The following is a 19,259-nucleotide window of genomic DNA, read 5'->3' on the forward strand; positions in this document are numbered from 1 at the left end:
ATAATACCATTACTGATGTTGTAATTCATGTCACAACAAAACTGATTTACATGGACACTTTTGTGACAAAACACATGTAATTGTTGCTACAGTGACCAAATAAAGACAAAATATGAGAAATTAAAAAGTAATAACCATGCAGGACTCCCAATTGCTGTCCCTTTCTCATAACTTCTTGCTAACTCATTCCACTAAGTTTGCTGGATGTGGAAAAACAGGGTTCATTTTTCTCACTACTCCTATTTTTATTCCACCCTTAATTACTTTAATTCTTCATATATTTCAAGGAAAAAACCCAAATAATCCCAATGGCTCCAAAGAACCCCTAGGGTGACACAGAGGAGCTCTGACACGTTCCTAATAGCAATGGAGAAAATGCCAGTCATTTTATAGCATAACTTTCTAAATGTGTATTACTCCAAATGATAGAGGGTTAGGAGGTGTTGATACACTACCAGCCAGACAGTTTTTATCCTGTCCTGCTCCACTATGCCCGACCTTCTTCAAAGAGGTTCCTGCCCAAAGCTACCGGTATCTTCCATCTGCACAGCAAGTTTTGCTCTTTATCCACAGGGGACAGCTGGACTAGGACAGAACTCCAGCACACGTTTAGTGAAAGGGTTGCCACAGCCCTGATAGAAATGACTGTGTTGAGGATTCAGGGTGGAGGAAGATGAGGAATTCACAGTGCAGGTTCCACCACACGTTAAAGCCTCCGAGAGCTCATCTAGGAACAGCTGATCTGAGAAAGCAGCAAGGCTCCCAATACATGATTAGTCTCTAAAATTTCACTAACCACCAGCTCAAAAACTTTGTGGCATTGTGACAAGTTTTGGTACAACCATCATTAAGAATTTGCTTGGCACTACCCATCACCATTGCCCACTATTTAAAAAAAAACTCGCTTTAGAGATGGGGACAATATAAAATTCAGATCTTCACATCTTTAATCTTTAGAGGAATTCACATGTGAGCACTGTAGGGGGGCCCATCTTCAATCATTATTTTCTCACCACCCAAACAGCACAGTGGGATCCCTAATAATTTCAAACACTCTTATTATGACGACAGTGTTATCTCACACCGCTCTCCAAACACTCAGAAGTTTATAGTGTTGATTAACTGATAAAGATTTAATCTGTTTATTACTAATGAGTTTTGTTTTATGAAATTTCCTATGAGGGAGCTCTCTTTTTTAATTAAAGAGAAAGGTATTACAACGATATTAATTTAAAACCTGAGAAGTCACCTCAGCAGAGCTGACACAGGCAAACATTACAAATACATTCAAAGAAGAAACTCGAAAATTAAATTCATTTGCTGCTTTTGGTGGCTGTACTGTGCAGTGCTCTTTCAAATGGTCCTCCTACCTCCCTCCCCAGACATGAACACCCAAAGCATGATGTGGGGGTTCTCTTGAAGCTGCATTTCTCCATGCAGCTGAATAAAACAGTAAGCATTGCTGTTACTTCTAAAAATGCACAGACATAAAATCTGCACAAACTCTCTGTCATGACTCCTAACTGAAGTGTCAGAAAATGAATAGAAATTTTCCAAACTTTGTCGGTCAATAAGGGTAGGAAAGAAATGGTTTACATGGAGTGGAAACTGCTTCAGGGAAAAACAGAACTATTATTCATCATCTACACCTGTAATTTCACCATAACTTTATCTGGTGGGGCCTGGACATGATTAGGTTGGGCTTCATTCTCTTTGGTGCTGCATAAGGCAACAAGGTAGACCTTGTTTCAGAACTCCTGCAGAGCTGCAGAAGGTGCTGAGTTGCTGTGAGAAAACAGTTCATCTGGTAACATGCAATGTTGGGCAGAGATGTAAACCTCAGCTGCAGAAGCAATACACCAGGCGAGTAACTTGAATAAGGTAAATACTTACTGACACTTTTGACCTTCAATACTGACATCGCAATGAGTAAAAAGCTGGACAAATGATACAACCTCAAGTCTCCATTTAAACCATGAAGTCTCTGAAGTGGACGCAGTTGTATCAGGCTTTCCTGCCATATGCCATTACACTACACTTTTATCCTGAAATTGCTATTTGATAAAGGCATTAACAAAGAAGCTCTTCCTTATAAGCTAGCTTTGGGTATAAATTTTCACAGTGCCTAAGGGAACATTTTTTTTCGCTTCAACTAAGGCTAAAAAAAGTGAATGCGAGAATACATGGTAATGCTATTCCCATGACTGAAAGGCAATGAAATGTCCACAAGGGACAGGACAAGTAATAGGCTTAAACCACAGCATGGGAGATTTACATTAGACGTTTGGAAAAACTTACTATTGATGTGGATAGTCAAGTACAGTAATAGTTAGCCTGGGGAGGCTTTGGGATGTATGTCACAGGGGTATTTAGAGACCAGGTTAGGCAAATATCTGTCAAGGGATAGTTGAGTAAATCCTGTCTTGGATAGACTAGATATTAATTAGGTTCCTTCTTGATAAGTCTAGGACTGAGAAGCTTAAATAACACTTTCAAAGTGACTTGGGCACTAACAACTCTGAAATAGCAAGGAGGATATTTATAAATCACTGAGGTATTTCTAGGACTTTTATTCAGCATGGCAAGAGTCCAAGATTCACTTTCAAAAATGACTTAGGAATGGAAGCCTTGCTGAAGGTTTCACTTCAAACATTGGACTTAGACTCTTAAATCTTTTAGGCTGGGTTTCATCCCACTTGTTTCAGCCATCACTGAGGTTTGCCATGCCCTTCTCCTAAAACAGTTGTCTCAGATGCTCTCTCACCAGCAGTGTGATAGACACTGACAAAATACAATTCATCCTTATAGCTGCTGGAATGGTTTCAATCTCTGCCAGTGAGATGCTACTTAATTCTACTCTTTGCGTTACAGGTATTCCTGTTTACTCTTGTTTTTATCTATAACCAGAAATCTTCCTATGTTCTTAGAATATAAATAAATAGATGTTTCTTTTCATTTTCAGCCCTATAAAATCCATTTGCACGCTGAGATTAAAGAGAGATTTGCTTGTTTGTTTTTAGATACGAACACAAAGAATAAATTTCTGAACAGAAGTGAATTTTACAGAGAGTTGTGCACCTTTCAGAAAGTGCTAAGGATCCCTTTGAACAATGATGTTTGAGGAGATAGGCAGTCTCTTTTATTGAGGTGGAATATATGGGGCTTATGGGAGTAGAGAAGGGAAGAAAGTTTGCCAGTAAAGCAGATAGATAAAACTCTTAAGACAGCAAAAAGATCTATTAAATGAAAGGTTGTCATTTTTATAGTTACTTTGTAGAGGAGAAAAAAATTTAATACAAGCCTTTAAAATTAATGCCACTGAAACAAAAGTGCTTGTAATTCCTTGCTTGAGAATACCTGCCCGATCTCATGTTAAAATTTCTTGGAGGAAATAGGTCTCATAAAACATCTTCTTGCTTTGTGAATGAATATAACTATCAGTATCTTGACAGTGTTCAAAAAATATTCCTATAAAGACATGATAGACGGAAATAGAAAATAAAAGGAAAGGCTTTGTTCATGGTTTTACACAAAATGTTCAGGTCTATAAAAAACCCTGTTGTAAAAGCATCAAAGCCAGAAGCACCTACAAAACATTAGGAGTAGATGTAAATAACAATCAACCTACATATTTCTTTACATAATATAAATCACATATAAATCTAAGACTGCTTTGAATTCAGAAATATCATTTTTCTCATATAACCAGTTCAGGCAACAGCAGAGTTAAAGTATATTTATGTCCCCACACGTCTCCTGGCTAGTATCATATCTTGAATGTCCCCTGGATGGGAAACAAAGTCTTTTGCTGACTGAAGCTCCATACTCCGAATGAACAAAAAGTTTTGCACATAACCCTTCACTTTGTTAGTTTATACGTAATGAGGTCTTGACATGATTGTATGCAGATGTTTTACTCCCTCTGGATTCAACACAGGAAAATTTTGTATTGTAAGTGTTCGGGAAAACCAGTGGCAGCTGATATACAAATGAACACTATTTATCTGTCTGCAGAAACAAGTAAAAATAATTTCAGATTGAAAATCTCGTTACACATTATTTCCTTTATCTGCTTGCTCAGTAACTGTAAAAAATACTAATATTTAAAAAAAGGGATGACTATTTTAGAATGTCTCTTATTCCCATAGTAATGAATAAATCTAGTTACATCAGCCCATATATTTGAATTCCCAGGTTATTAGCACAACCTTTTGATTATCTAACTCATTCCTGTCAGTGCAGTGTAAACACACAAAACATCAAAAGTTATTAGTATTTGATAGCTTTTATTAAGCAGCCTAAAATAAATAAATTGATCATTTCTATTCAGTTCAAAATGGAAAGTGTCTATACCAGCTAAGGGGATATTTATTATTTGAAATTTATAGTTTCTGTTCCTCATTATATGATGTTTGAGCAGAAAATCTCATATTTTACCAGCAGATGGAGACAGGAAAAATCAGAGTTATATTAAAGCAGAACCGTTTCCAGCTAACAAGTTCTCCCTCCGGAACCTTTAGAGCAAGAAACTCTACAAGGACTAAACAAATAACCTAGGATATAGCAGCAATGAGTCAAACTAATTGTAAAAATAGATTATGAAAATAAAGAGAAGTAAAATGGCAAGTAGATTTGCCATTTGAGATGAAAGACTAAAACTAACAACAGACACAAAGTTTGGGGATACTATGAAAGCTGTAGGTAAGAAAAAGTCCTCTGACTGTCTTTATAGGTGAGTACAAGACATCCAATAAAGAGCATGACAAACCAAATCAATACTGAGCAGAAATCCTTTTCTCCTTTTATCTCTTACACCAGTCCAGATGATGGTAAAGCACCAAGGCCAAATCTCTGTCCATAAACAGTAAGGGGTGTATGCTGGGTGCCATATAAGTCTAAAATATCCTGCCCAAAAGGGCTATTCTATTGTGTCCTTTCAGGTGAGGTCATCATTTGGTGTCAATCACTAGCTTTATTAAATTAAACAGTTGCAAATAGAGAAAATGGGTTGTGAAATCCGGCTTGTCCAACTGCAAAGGGAAGGTCTGTTGTTTTTCTTTCCTTGAAGTGTAGTAAAATGGGCCTGGAGATCATTCCATGGTATACAAGGTACTTTCAAAGGTATCTTCAGAGGCCCCTTTTGCACAAACAGGATAATAACCTGACCGGTTGTCTCTGAGATAAATACTTAAATCTCTTTCCACACTGAAAAAGGGTAGAAACTTCTCTTTTTCATCTTTCTTCAGAAGGGTGGATGGGTGGCAACCTGATGCCAAAGAAGTTCAACCTGAACCTGAGGAAGAACTTCTTTACTGTGCAAGTGACCACACACTGTAACAGACTGCCCAGAGAGGCTGTGGAGTCTCCATCACCAGAGATATTCAAGAACCTTCTGGCCACAATCCTATGCAATGTGGTCTAGGATGACCCTGCTTGAGCAGGGAGGTTGGACCAGATGACCCACTGTGGTCTCTCCCAGCCTTACCCATTCTCTGATTCTGCAATAGGCAGATCTATCATCTTCCATGTTAGTGCAGGAGGAGAGATCTGAGGAGAGATCTGAAGTGAAACATGGAAAGTGGCTGCCAACTCTTGTGTCTCCTACTGAAAACAAGCAAGGACATGGGAAGCAAGAGGTAATTTTAAAAAGATGCCTTAAGATGAAGGGCACGCAGAGCACTGAAGGAATGGTAAGAAGACCCCGGTGAGGAATACAGGGACAGGCAGAGCCCTGGTTACACTTTAATCTTCATAGTTAAGAGTTACTTCTCAACTGAGTTCTGAATACTCTTCTCTCAGCACACTAACACTTGCTTATTTTTTTCCTTAGGTGTTTAAATATTTACACAACCATTCTGAACAAAATCAGGTCACAAGACAAGTCACACTTCACTATTTGTGAAGTCTGTTGCTGCAGGTGAACCAAACACCATGAGATGTATCTCCTTGAACAAGTGGGGCACCACAGGAGCAGCAGATCTATAGCACAAAACAGTTGATACCAAGGAGTTGATGGCACACCGTAAGTATTTCAGGCTGTCTCTAACCTGGTCCCCTGCAATGGACACACACATTCTGGGTCACAACCCAGAACACCTGGAACAAAGAGCAGTTTTCTTTTACTAAAAGGAATCCATTTATGCACTGAAAAAACACTGCAGTGTGAAACAAAGCCCAGCAAGGTGGTCTGTTCCACAGACCTATTCATTTTCCAAACTAAAATGTCAGTCCAGATGCAGTCGTATTTTCCTTAGTAAGACAAGATAGGATTTTTCACACACACACACAGACATACACACACACACATTGTGGTGAACACTACCCAAACTGATGAGGAAAATACTTAAGGATCTAGCTCAGGAACACACATGGCCCTGGTGTGACTAGGGAGAGCAGAAGGATGCTAAACAAACACCTGTTCTGAAGTAGAGACCATATTTGCCACATTACTCCCTCTACATGCCTCCCTCTCCAGACAATTCCCGCCTCCCTAGCCTGTTAAAACAACAGATGATACTGCCATTATTAGATGAAGTCTAATTTGAGCTGGTCTTTGTTCCTTTTCTTTATTTTTTCACAGAGAAAGCAAATTAATGCTCTGTCTACAAAAGTTTGTTGAGTCAGTGTATTTAGTACAGGAAAAATTAACCCAGGCACTACATGCATCATATTCAGTGAAATGTATGTGACAATTCCATTCAAACCAAAGCTAGAATTGGACAGAGAGGAAGTGCACATATAGCACCCTTGGGGAAATGGCAGTTTTCACTTCAAAGGTGAATAATTTAAAAAAAAAATGCAATTTATTGCATTACCTTTTTTTTTCACTTGAACTTAAATTTAATTTACCAATTAATTATTCATTTTAAAAAATCAACTTGAAAATAATTTCTGATCTAAGAAAATTCAAGAGTTTGTTCTGAAGTTTATATATTTTAAAAGAAAAGCAATAACTACTTTTTTTTTATAACCAGACTGTACCATTTCCTGTTCCCTGAAGGGTGCCGTATCTTTTCTAGTGGATTGGTTTTCTATTAGAAAGAATTAAATTTTGACTTTGAAGTTGTTTGGTTTAGGGTTTTTTTAAAATACTCAATACAGTTCTGGAAACATCCAGCACACTTCACTTGCCCACTTCAAACTCACTATTTGGTAAGCAGCTGAGAGATAATAAACCTAGCTTGGACATTAAGGATAACTGAACTGAATGTAACACAGCCAAATTTAACTGAAGCATTTTGTTTAATTTTACATTCATGACCAAAGTTTTAACGCATGTATTCCTTCTTGATGACTCATCAAAGGAGTCATCTAGGTATGAGGACCTTCTACCAGACTGTTCTGTAATTGTGTGAATTCCAAGAAATTGCAGTTTTTAAGCTTAAAAAACTGTCAAGATTTCAGTTCTACCATGAAAGGGGTTGAAAAGGTGTGAAAATTCATCTCATTAAAGTAATGTTATTCTTTTACTGAAAGTGAATTTGAACATAAAGGTAAGTATTAAGATAGTTATAAAATAATATATCTCCTAACTAAGACACCATAAAAGGTTCAAAGAAAAGATTCTGAGGCTGGAGGTAATCATTCTGTGTACAGATTTCTTCAGCTGTTCAAAAAACTGTAAACATCCCATCGGGCTTAGTCAAACAATAGAAGGATAACAACTCACTGAAGCACAAGTGTCCACTCAGTGTATGAATACTGAAATGACATTCTCTTTTTCACATCTTCCTACTCTTCATACATTTTAACTATATATGCCAAGCTGTAAACAGTTACTCCAAGACTTTTCCAGAGAAGACTACAATGCCAAGCTAAATGTTTGGCAGGGGAACCGCCTTTTCAATCCCACAGCTAATCTGCAAAGGTCAACTACTGTTGGTGAGTATTCTAAAGGGAAGGGACTTCAGCTCCCCACTCCAACAGCTCAGCAAACTGTACATTAATTCTCATGAAACTTTGTTTCTAAAAGTTTCTAGCAATTACAATGCATACAAAACTTAGTTTTACTTTAGTTCAAAATAGACAGTTCTTTGTATCTTTGATTAGCATGAAAAGATTTGATTTTCCTGAATAAGGGTACAAGGATAAAACAACTAATTCTCTTCAAATATTTTTGACTGAAGGAGAATTTAAAATGAATAGGCGTGAATCCTGAGTGAATAGGCATGAAGCCTGTTTAGTATGTTTTGGGTATTTTTCCTAAATTATAATATCTGGTATTGTCACCAGCTCAGCATAAAAGAAACAGACAAGCTACTAATTAAAAGTTAACTCTTAACATTCCCATCATGCTCAAAAAATGAACAATTCCATAATTGTATTTTAAAGTGTGCTATACTTTACAGGTATTCAAGCACTAGGAGAATGCAATGTAGATCTATAATGCCACCTTTTTTCAGACTGATGAAATGCAACTACTGTATACCAAAAGTAACTTAATTCAGAAATGAAGCTTAAATAATGAAAAATCATTACCCCAAAGTGCTGCCTGCAAAATTAAATGTATATTCTAAAGTTATATTCAAAATACTCACAAGCCTCTGATGCAGGGGTGTTTGCAGAAGGCACTTTTTTAATAAATAATGTGATATACAAGTACCAAGTGTTACATGCAGCAATCAGGTGCTAAGAGGATACCACACCGCAGATCAACACTGCTCAGTGATAAAACTTCTAAAAAAAATAAATTGCTTCAAAATCCTAGCCAATTGATAAAATACTTCAAAAAGTCAGGGGAAGGGGATGAATCAGAAGACTGCTAATAGGATGTAGTGGGTTTGTGTCTAGATCTCTGGGTGCAACTCCAGCAAGGGCTTTTGTCCCTTAAAGTTGCTTCTTCCTTTCACCTGCTGCCTACTGCAAGGAACAGACCTGGGGTGGCAGGGAGATGAAGTGTGTGACCTAATCTCTCCCATCAATGTTTCTACAACAGCTGTTCACTTGCTTATACAAAATGAGTTCATGGTCTCAGCCCAGCTCCCAGAGGACAGCTGTCTCCATCACCAAAACCACTCCTACGACAGACCATTAGGTGCCATTAATTGGTAACCTCATTAGCATCATCAGTAAGACACTGAGGATCAAATTTTAAGCTGCACTGGTGCTGTACAGGCAGCTTATGGTAGGGACAGATGAGAAAACATCAGTGAGTTTGTGTGACCTGTACAAAGCCTTGGCGCTGACACAACCCAGGTACTGGTTCAGCAACCTCACTTGCAAGGGCAAGCACAGAATAATGACAACTGGCCCCAGTTCCAATGCCAAAGGGAACAGGAGTCTCCAGGGCACCCGTGTTCCATGCGTGTCCTGGTTCTCTGACCACATTACCAACATACTTCCCACACTGGAAAAGAGCTGCTTGTTTCAGGGAGCAAAGAGGTATTTTCCAGACTAAATATTCCTAGAGTATAAACTAACAGCTTTTAATGGAGATCCCTCTAGATTTCTGCAAGGACAAATGAGTAGGGATTATGAAGGGGCTCACTGTAATTGCACAGGTAATGTTACCTGACACTGGATAGAGGCCACTGGGGACTCAGCAGTCTGCATGGGTCACTGACTTCTGCCTGTATGTGGTTTTAGCAGCAGTGGTGTGACAGCCCTGATGACCTACAAACATAAGCAAAGTAGGAACTGTAGGGATTAGGGTCTGTTCTCAGATGAAGCAACACAGCACACAAAAAAATCAGGCAAACCACTGGATACTCAATCTCTCCACCGGGTCTGAAATAGAAGCAGCAAATATTATGTCATATATTGGCAATAAGGTTTTTGGTGTAGCCAGCAATGCCATGGACCAAATATATAACCATGGTCTTCAGGAAAATTCATCACGGAGGGGTGCAAAAGTTATCCTTCCAAAAATACACAAAAAACCCCTAAGTTATTTCATCCTCCCTCTGACCTGATGGAGGGCATCATCAAACTAAATTAATTGGTTAATAAAGAATATTCCTTTCTTTAATTAGTTTTGTTAATATTTGTGTGTGCATGCACAGACCCGATCTTACAATATGAAATTATCTCACAGACTTATGTGGGGCTTTTTAATAACTTATTTGTTGGAGTTTTCTTTAATTAAATTACATTTCCCTAATTCTGTGGTTTTTCTCACTCCCGCAACACTCTTCTGTCCTGGGTAACCTAGGGAAGAACAAGTGCCCCAGGCAAAAATCCTGTGCTCCTGTGAGGAAGCACTGTTGCAGATAGTCAGATCATTTACACCACTTTTTTCTCCATCTCTTCTTCCTCCCTTCCTCAATCATAAACAAAGTCCACAGCATGAAGAGGCAAATCCTTGCCAGCAGAACCAAGTTTTGAAAAACACTGCTCCACCATATGTTCAGTCCTGACCAGCGTGATAGTTAGGAGGCTGACATCTGCAGATGGGGAGTTCATACCACCATTCAGCACAAACATGCTGCTACTGTACACTGAAGTCAGTATTAGCAAGTCTTTGCTTAGGAGAAATTTTCAGCACTGATCTACAGTTTCACCTTGCCAACTAATTTTTGTTACAGTGTTGTAAATGAAATAGATATAAAAAGAATCTCAGAGAAAAACGGTGGCAGTGATTGAAAAAGGTAGCCTTTATGAATCCTTTTGGTAATCTCCTTTAGAACGAAAATTCTTCAGTATCAGATATTACATTGAAGCCGTTTGTGTAATAGGAAACACTGCTAATGTTATGCATGACGAACCTTCATGGAAGTCCATCAAACTCTATTTGGTCTTAGGCTTACGCACTTAGGGAATACAACCATCCCAAACAGTCTCCTGGACTTCTTTGCACACCCAGTAAACTCAGTTTTTCTCTAACTAAGATGTATCAACCTTGCAGTAAGCACTAAGAATATAAGTTATTCTTGTCTTCCTTAATGCCCTTCCGAAAGCAATGAGAATAGTCTGCTTAAATGTTTGTAGGAGTGAGAATGATTCCTCTTAGAGAAGGAGTAAGATAAAATGCATTTTCCCTGCTACTTTTTAATTTTTCGCCCCCCTGCTCCTCTCTCAGTCCATCTGCAGCTCCTCATGCAGTCCAAACATCCAAACATGACTTTTTCCAGGGCTTAAACAGATTTATGGTTAGCAATTTCCACAGGGGTTGTGTGCATGTTCTCCCAGGCATGCTCAGGCACCAACACTCATCAGAGGGCTGGAAATCAAAATCTGTGTCTGTTACGCCACTGGCAATGAAATTCAGTGGGTTCATGTTTATTGTGTGCCTCATTCAGACCTTTGCTGCATAGCAGTCCCCTTCTTCAAAAGGCTATGCCTAAAAGATATGCCTCTGGGTTTATTTTCTTTAAAATGTTTTGCAGTCTTATCTAATATGATTATTAAATGGGAGAGTGAATGGAACTACTTTCCTTTATTATATTGCTCTGAAACTGAACAGGACAATGTCTGAACTGTAAATTCCCAGCAGAAAGGAGTTCGATCTTCAGTTACACAAATTTGACTCAGAACCTTTCCCTGCATCAAATCTGGAGCATGCCCTGAGCACCAAACAGTTCAAAACAATGATCATTACCTTGCAAATGCTGTTTTATCAGGTAAATTCAGCTTTTTAGTTTTTGTAAGTAACAGCTTCCCAGGGTTTTTTAATGCAGATAAGAGGTACACTCCAGTTCTGATCACTAATTATGCTGCCCACCATCCCTTTTCTTTTTTAACAGAATTAAAGAAAGTCAAACCATTATTTTCTCAACACTACTGCAAAAACAGGTGTTTTGAATAAGCAGGTAACCAGACTTACTCAATATTTGATGCATGATAAAAGACAGGAAATCAGACTATTTGCAAGTTGAAGACTGCCTGTTAATCAGATGTTTGAGAGTCTCTGCCTTAATCTAGACATGCCCACAAATTTACTACCATACACTATTGCTTTGTACGTTAATATTAGTATATATAGTGCAGATGATGAAAGAAAAGGAAAGATGCAGTTGAAATAAGGCTGCTCTGTCTAAAGTTCATGCTTATTTTCTCATACCTACACTGATTAATATGCAAACTATATGAAGTTTTGTAATTATTACTACAATTCTGTGCTCAAAACAAGAGCCAAACAATATATTAACATATGTATCCTTACATATTAACAATATGCATCCTTACTTAGACTTTCTCTCTTTATATAAAAACGATAAAGTTTTAAATTTCTCAGCTGTTTGCAAGAACAGGAAGAAAAGTTGAAACATAGGATTAGAATTCAATTATGTATTAAATGCAGTATAATGACTATACTATTCATCAAGTTCATAAGAATTTGGTGCTCTGTCACCCAATATCTTAGTTTAAACCACTACATTCAAACTGTAGCAAAACCATAATTCACCAGTATTAAGTGACCTGCCCATTTTCTCACTCCTCTGTGTATACTGGCTGCATCAAGTTAATGGGACACAGCGCTCGGATGTCTTCAGTAATGACAGTAATGTTTCTCTTCCTCTCATGACATACACATGATGTGTACAGCCCGGCCGATGGATATGGCCATCCAAGCCAGAGCCCGCTGCAATTGATGGTTTAGCTTGCAATGTGATATGGGATCTCTTGAGAGGGATACTACACAAAACGAGGGACGGATGAAAAAAAAAATCAAATGGTGACTTAGTCCATCCCCTGACAGAAAAGGGATTGCCATCTGTTGCTCATGATGTATTTTCTTGTCTTAAATGACTCATCTGAGGTAGGTTTCCTCATTGCCTCTGAAAGACTACTTGACAGACTAGTAGAGGTAAATACAGAAACTTTGGCTGAGCCCATGCCAAGAGTCTGCTACAAAAGGTTTGTAGACTGTTGTGTTGCTATTTCTTAGTGATGTTCACTTGGAAGACAGACACGACACTAACCCTCTCTAGTACTCATTTGGGGAATAAAGTTTCTCTGTCATACTAGATCATATCTGCTGAGAAGGAGTTAGCAAGGGCCTCTTTGTGGCAGTGAGAAATAGATGATCACTTCCCTAAGGCTTTGCCATGTCACTGCCTTGTTTATTTCCAGTGTATCTCCCAATTCCTGCTCTGCTCCTGCCAAAAACAGCTTCCCTTGCACGGGGTCCAGTACATTCTTTCTTCACAAACAATAGCATAATTTAAAATCCCATTGAAGACTCACATTGATTTTAATAAACTATGGCTTGATCTCACAAATTGTCCTATTTTGTCCAAAATGATGCTCTGCCTGCAAAGGACTAGGGACACACCATCAATAGTTTTAGTTCCTCAGCAAATACAGAAATCACAGTTTCACATACACATTAGAGATGGTTAAGGGTGTAAAACTTCAAGTTTATCTTACAAGGAAAGGCAACATTTGTTTTCATCTTGCTGCTGCTGACAACATGAATATTTTTATTCTGCTGAACAAAACATTAACAAGGACTGAATTTTCAAACACAATAATTTTTTCCTTTCTGCATCAATTTAACATTAAACTGCATCTTCTGATATAGTGCTGTGCTTACAAGAAGCTGTAATTTGCTTTTCTCAAACTTTCACCTTTTCTTTACATCAGGCTTGATTCTTCTTGGACTACACTTCCCAAGACACACTGCAGGAGATCATGTGTTTCATGGCACATTTAGTAAAATCAAGGATGCCAGTGTAGTAGAAATTCTTGTGTCACGTCTCTCTCTTTGTAAATGCATTGCACCCACTCATTTGCTTGTACTTTGTAGCAACCATTTTCCCCCAAAAAACTGAGAAGGCTTTGCTGCACTTGCACCAACAAAGAGAATCATCTATGGGGACTGACAATGTACTTTATCTACATGATTTAAGCCTTGTCTGCTCTAAGAGAAATATGTTATTATTTTATTGATGAATCACACCTGCTACCCAAACCACATACAAGGCCAGTTCTCCCTCACTAGGACAACTCTAAATTCAAAATCTGTGTCTACAACCGCCAAACTAGCACGGATCACCAAGAGGATTTAAAAAGACCACACAGGCAAGCCCTGTTCTGTGCAAATAGCCTACTACAGTACTATATTTTGTGTGTGCTACAATCTTTAAAGGGAAATGACACAGTCATTTCCCATCAAATCAAATCATTTCTAGCATAACTTTTCATTGGGGGTATTTTGCATGCATCCTGGAATTCACTTTCTGAGGAGACAGCAGGCACAGCTGCACGTCTGGTAAATATGTGGGCTTGTTTTTCATGTAGGAGGGGTGTGTGTGAAATTAAATTCAATTTGATTCAACAGTATTTTACTGGCACGGCAAGCTGGCTAAATGTAGCCTAAGAAAAATGAACAGACCCTTAAGGTAGCTGTCACCAGCTGATACAATGCATTTCAGATGGGGTTTCATTCTGTATCTGGGGTTTTAGCCCATCTATCTATTCCCCACTACAGCCCATTTCCCATCTTGTTCAGTCATTTTTAATAGTAACCTGCCATCTGAGAGCACTTCACAACACAATGCCATCATTACACTCTCCTCCAGGGGTCAGAAATAGTTTTTTCTTCAGGTTTTTTTGACAAATACATTTTATGATTTCTGATGATACCCCAAAAAAATCCTTTTGTTTCTCCCACAGATATTGAATGGTGAGGCAAAAGGTTTTGCTCTATTTCATTTTTTCCTAGTGGGTTTTGTGCTGAGATGTTCCTTTTTTTTTTCCTTCCCCATTTTTTTGTCTCCTTGTTTCTGCTTATACCATACAGACATTCCTTCTCCATTCAGTGTATGTTTCAGCCTTTGTATTCACTGAAATAAAAAAAAAAAAAACTATTACAACAACACTATCCAGTCTAGCATCCCATTGTTTGCTTTCATCCTTCCCAGACCTCAGTTAAACCAAGTATCATGAGTTACAGAGACAGAATCATAGAACCACAGAATGAATTGGGTTGGAAGGGACCTTAAAGATCACCTAGTTCCAACCCCCCTGCTATGGACAGGGTCACCTTCAACTACATCATATTGGTCAAAGCCCAATCCAACCTGGCCAAAACCCAAACCAACTTCTAGGGATGGACCATTCATACCTCCCTGGGCAACCTGTTCCAGTGCCTCACCAACCTCATTGTAAAAAATCTCTTATGTGCAATCTAAATTACCCTCTTTCAGTTTAAAAAGACTGCCCCTTGTTCTGTCACTACAGGCCTTGGTGAAAAGTCTCTCTCTGTCTTTCCTGCAAGTGCCCTTCAAGTACTGAAAGGCTACAATAAGCTCTCTCTGGAACCTTCTCTTCTCCAGGCTGAACAACTCCAGCTCTCTCTCCCTGTCTTCATAGGAGAGGTGCTCCTGCCCTCTGATCTTCGTCATGGCCCTCCTCTGGACCTGCTCCAACAGGTTCATGTCTTTTCTGTGCTAAGGACACAGTGCTCCAGGTGAGATCTCATGAGAGCAGAGCAGAACAGAAGACTCACATCCCTCACCCTGCTGTTCACACAGTGGTGACGACTAGAAGGAACCATCACAATCAACTCAGCTGATGTTATGTATAACTCAAGCTACATAAATTCTCCAAATTAATTCTTGTGAGTTATTGATGCTGTACCTATTGTAGCAATTTATTTTGCATTTTTGGTCCCCCAGAAGTCAACCTATTACTATGATGAGGCCAATAAATAAAGGCATTTATTTATTGTTGCTTTCACACTTGATCCTCCTGTGCTCCTGTGTTGCAGCAGAAGGAATGTCTCCTGCTTCTGGTGAGACAGGACCTGGGAAATAGGGTCTTCAGCGAGCTGTTTACTACAATGCTCTCCTTCTCTGGGTCTTGCCTTATGGTGCAGCATATTCTGGGAATTTTTTCATATTAAGCTTTTACAATCTGATTTGTCAACTTCAGAAACTGAAGCTTCTAGACACCCCTATTATGAGGCTGAGCTTTATATAATTTAAGATGTATTCAGTGTTCCTATCTCTATAATTTAAGTTGTCTCATTTTATATTTTGAGCACCTTCTGAATTTTTTTCAAAGAGCTTACTAGGCGCTATGTTGAAAGGATTCTGCTGAAATTATATCCTTTGTTTTCTCATCTTTCATGATTTTTGGCTTTTGTTTTAAGGATAATTATTTAACTGATGTTTGAATTAATGAAATAGGGTATGGAAAATCATTAAATTGGCCTGAAAAATCTTATGATTTAGGAAAAAAACACACTCATATTATTTCCTTGTTTCCAAGTCTACAGGGTCCACTTGGGACATTTGCAGAGTTTAAAGTGAAAGTTCTCAAACAGCAGCCTGCAAGACCATTTGTGGTTTATAAATCAACAGTATCAGCTTCTAGAACCACACTAATCACCTGCACGTTATACACTCAGCAGTCAAAAGGCTGATAATGAAATATCCACGGTCCTTGAGAGATTTTGAGAACTGACAGGGAGTTGTTGCTAAGACTGACAATCTCTTCTGTACAGCTGTGGGGATTACTTAAGGATTTTTGTCTGAGTTTTTTTAACACAGAAGTAGAATTTTCACAAGCATTTGACTAGAGATGGGATTTTTAAAGAAAAAATTACAAACACCATGGGACTCACAATGAAATTGTAACAGTTGATAACACTCCACTTTGGAGCTATTTTAACACCTATAAAGAAGGAGAAAGTGTCCTGTTCTTTTTTGACATTAACTTCTTTAGGACATAGATACGGTTTCGTAGTTAGTTTTTCATAAAGGAGTTCAATTTTTATTTTCATGTGTGAAATTATTATTGGTCAGATATTTTACTATCTTTTTAGATCCCAGCTGTGTTCTATTATAGACAATGACAGTCTTGCAGCTGTATTCGATGACACGCAATCCAGCATTTAGTGAAGCCGATAAAAAATAGTTTTCTCATATTACAGCTAAAAGAGAAACCTCATCTACTACCTGGGACTAAGGACATTACTCCTATTCACCCCCTTTTCCCAGTTCCTGGGCTGCCCCCTCAGCTACAAAGAAGGGATTCACAAGTCTTCTTCAGGGGACAGACCTGGCTTCAAAATATATCAGGTTACTACTTGCATGTCAGGGATCCAAGGGGACATTTTCCATAACAACATGCAAACATTTTTATTGCCTGCAATAGCCAATTTAGTACCTTGAGGGCAAAAATGGAGCAACACTACTTTTCAGCAAGAGCTATAACTATATACTGCACTACATACCATATAGCCACCCATACATAGTAAAAGACCACCAGGGCTGGTAAGCAGGAGATATCTCAAGTGCTGGGTTCTGGCAAAAGCAGAAAGCGAGGGTGAACACCAGCAGTGACAGTGGTGCGAGGTTTTATTTCCATTCCCTGTATCTCAAATCATGCCAGCCACGACATTTTCGTCACTATTTACAGCAAGTATTTGTAGCTGCTGTAATACTGGGCAGCCCTACATGTGTAGTGTAGTGTGTCATACATCTGCTAGAAGGGTCTCATGTGTCATCATGGTGAATTTACTTAGGAGACTTGGGGCTTGCTTCCAAAGTCAAGGGCTTCCTTAAGTCAAACTGATAGTTCCCAGAGGCCTGTGCTAGACGACCGTGTTGCAAGTGCACTCTAGGAGTCCAGGACAGCCCTGATGAAATAGGTACCAGCTGTATCCCCACATATGCACACCAGCACCCATCCTTTGTTGGGAACAGGGCTGGCTGGTGCTGAAACATATCCATGGCTACCCACACAGCTGCTCGGACAGAGGAGGGCATCACAAGCAAGTCCAGAGGAGGGTCACAAAGTTGATCAGAGGACTGGAGCACCTCTCCTGTGAAGACAGGCTGAGAAAGTTGGAGCTGTTCAGCCTGGAGAAGGTTGCGTGGAGATCTCATAGCAACCTTCTGGTGTCTGAACAGGAAGCCAGAGAGGGACTCTTCATCAGGAACCGTAGTGATAGGATAAGGAGTAATTGGGAAATTTAGGTCAGATATTAGGAAGAAATTCTTTACTGTGAGGGTGGTGAGACAACTGGAACAGGTTGCCTGGGGAGGTTGTGGATGTCACAACCCCAGCAGTGTTCAAGACCAGGTTGGATAAGGCCTTGAGCAACCTGGTGTAGTGAAAGGTATCCCTGCCCATAGTGGGGGGTTTGGGCCTAGTTGATTTTTAAGCTCCACTCCAACCCCTTAACATTCTATGATTCAATGATTCCATCACTCACCCATCTCCACTGCTAGCATTACTCAGGGTGCTACCAGTGCCAGCAGTAACCACCACGCCAGGCAGGCACAGGGTATTTGCTGCACTGAAAATACACCGGAGCTGATGTTTTACTTTACTGCACGGTATTCCCTGCCCGCCGTGGGTGCTGGCTGACGGCTCCGTGCTGGCTGGCTGACGGCTCAGTGCCCACGGCGGGGGCAGAGGATCCCCCCCGCCGCCCCTACCACCCGCAGCCCTTTCTCTGGAGTGCTGGCACAGCCTCGCCGCCCGGGATGCGGGAGGCAGGGGGGGGAGCGGGGGGGCGAGGGGGCGGCGATGGCCGCACAGGTGCTGCCGCAGCCCGTCGCCATGGGAACGGCGCTGCCGAGGGCGCGGTGGCCGAGCCCGGCCGGGCCCCCCCGCCCGCGAGTGGGAGCGAGGAGCGGGTGTGTGCGTGTGTGTGTGTGTGTCCCGGAGGTATTGCACTGTTTCCATAGGAACAGGCGGGGGGAGGCGATGGCGGCACGGCCGCACCCTCTCCCCGCTCCCCCTCCCCCGTGCCCTCAATGCCAGCCCGAGCCCTGAATCAATTAGTGGAGCCGGCACTGGGCTGGGAGCGGGGAAAGGGCTGTGCCCCCCTCGGGGCAGCCCCGGCACCCAGCTGGCGTGGCGGCTGCGCTGCCTCCCGCGGGGGGACCCCAGGACGTGGGGTGGCCCCGGCAGATGGTCCCTCCGCAGCCGCCCCCCATGCCCGTTCCGTGCCCGGCACGGTGAGTCCGGGGACAGGCGCTGGGGAGCACCGGCCGCACCCCGGGACACCCGCGGGGAGAAGGGGCGGGGGACACACAGACAACAACAACAACAACAACAAAACCCCGTCCCCGCACGGCTGTTTACGGCACCATATGGCTGCAGGGGGAGGGGTGAGGGACATGTCTGCCGAGCCGCCGCGCTCATTATGTCCGATGGAGTCACGGTCACCGCGCCTCCGCCCCCTCCCGGGGCTCGGGGGGACACCCCGCTCCCGGCACACACGGGTGGTGGGGCACGGCGAGCCCCGGGGCGGAGGGGCACCGACAGCCCTGCGATGGGCACTCCAGGGAATAAACACACTGCCCTGGTGCAGTCGGGGAGGGAAAATTCAGCCCCTTCCCCAAAGTCTATCTCTATTT

The 19,259-nt window shown here is 40.9% G+C and overlaps 1 protein-coding gene across 6 annotated transcripts in view; it reads right to left on the bottom strand.

Moving 5' to 3' along the window:
• The window catches only part of NOL4 (nucleolar protein 4), a 188,289-nt gene that overhangs the window by 154,414 nt on the left and 14,616 nt on the right, over positions 1-19,259 (bottom strand). Inside the window, exons 1-2 of one of the 6 annotated variants that reach the window (XM_027638832.1) lie at positions 18,225-18,440; positions 9,511-9,612 (exon numbers count right to left, since the gene is read on the bottom strand). The exons of 3 other annotated variants lie outside the window; for them this stretch is intronic. In XM_027638832.1, coding sequence (XP_027494633.1) covers positions 9,511-9,552 — 42 coding nt within the window. In that variant the 5' untranslated portion in view covers positions 9,553-9,612; positions 18,225-18,440. Of the gene's footprint in view, positions 1-9,510; positions 9,613-13,728; positions 13,734-18,224; positions 18,441-19,259 lie in introns of those variants that run through there. 2 more of the 6 variants (XM_027638833.1, XM_027638834.1) reach the window with 2 other exon arrangements.

The sequence above is a fragment of the Corapipo altera genome, unplaced genomic scaffold (genome assembly GCF_003945725.1).
Source record: "Corapipo altera isolate COAL_440 unplaced genomic scaffold, ASM394572v1 49, whole genome shotgun sequence".
NCBI lineage: Eukaryota > Metazoa > Chordata > Aves > Passeriformes > Pipridae > Corapipo > Corapipo altera.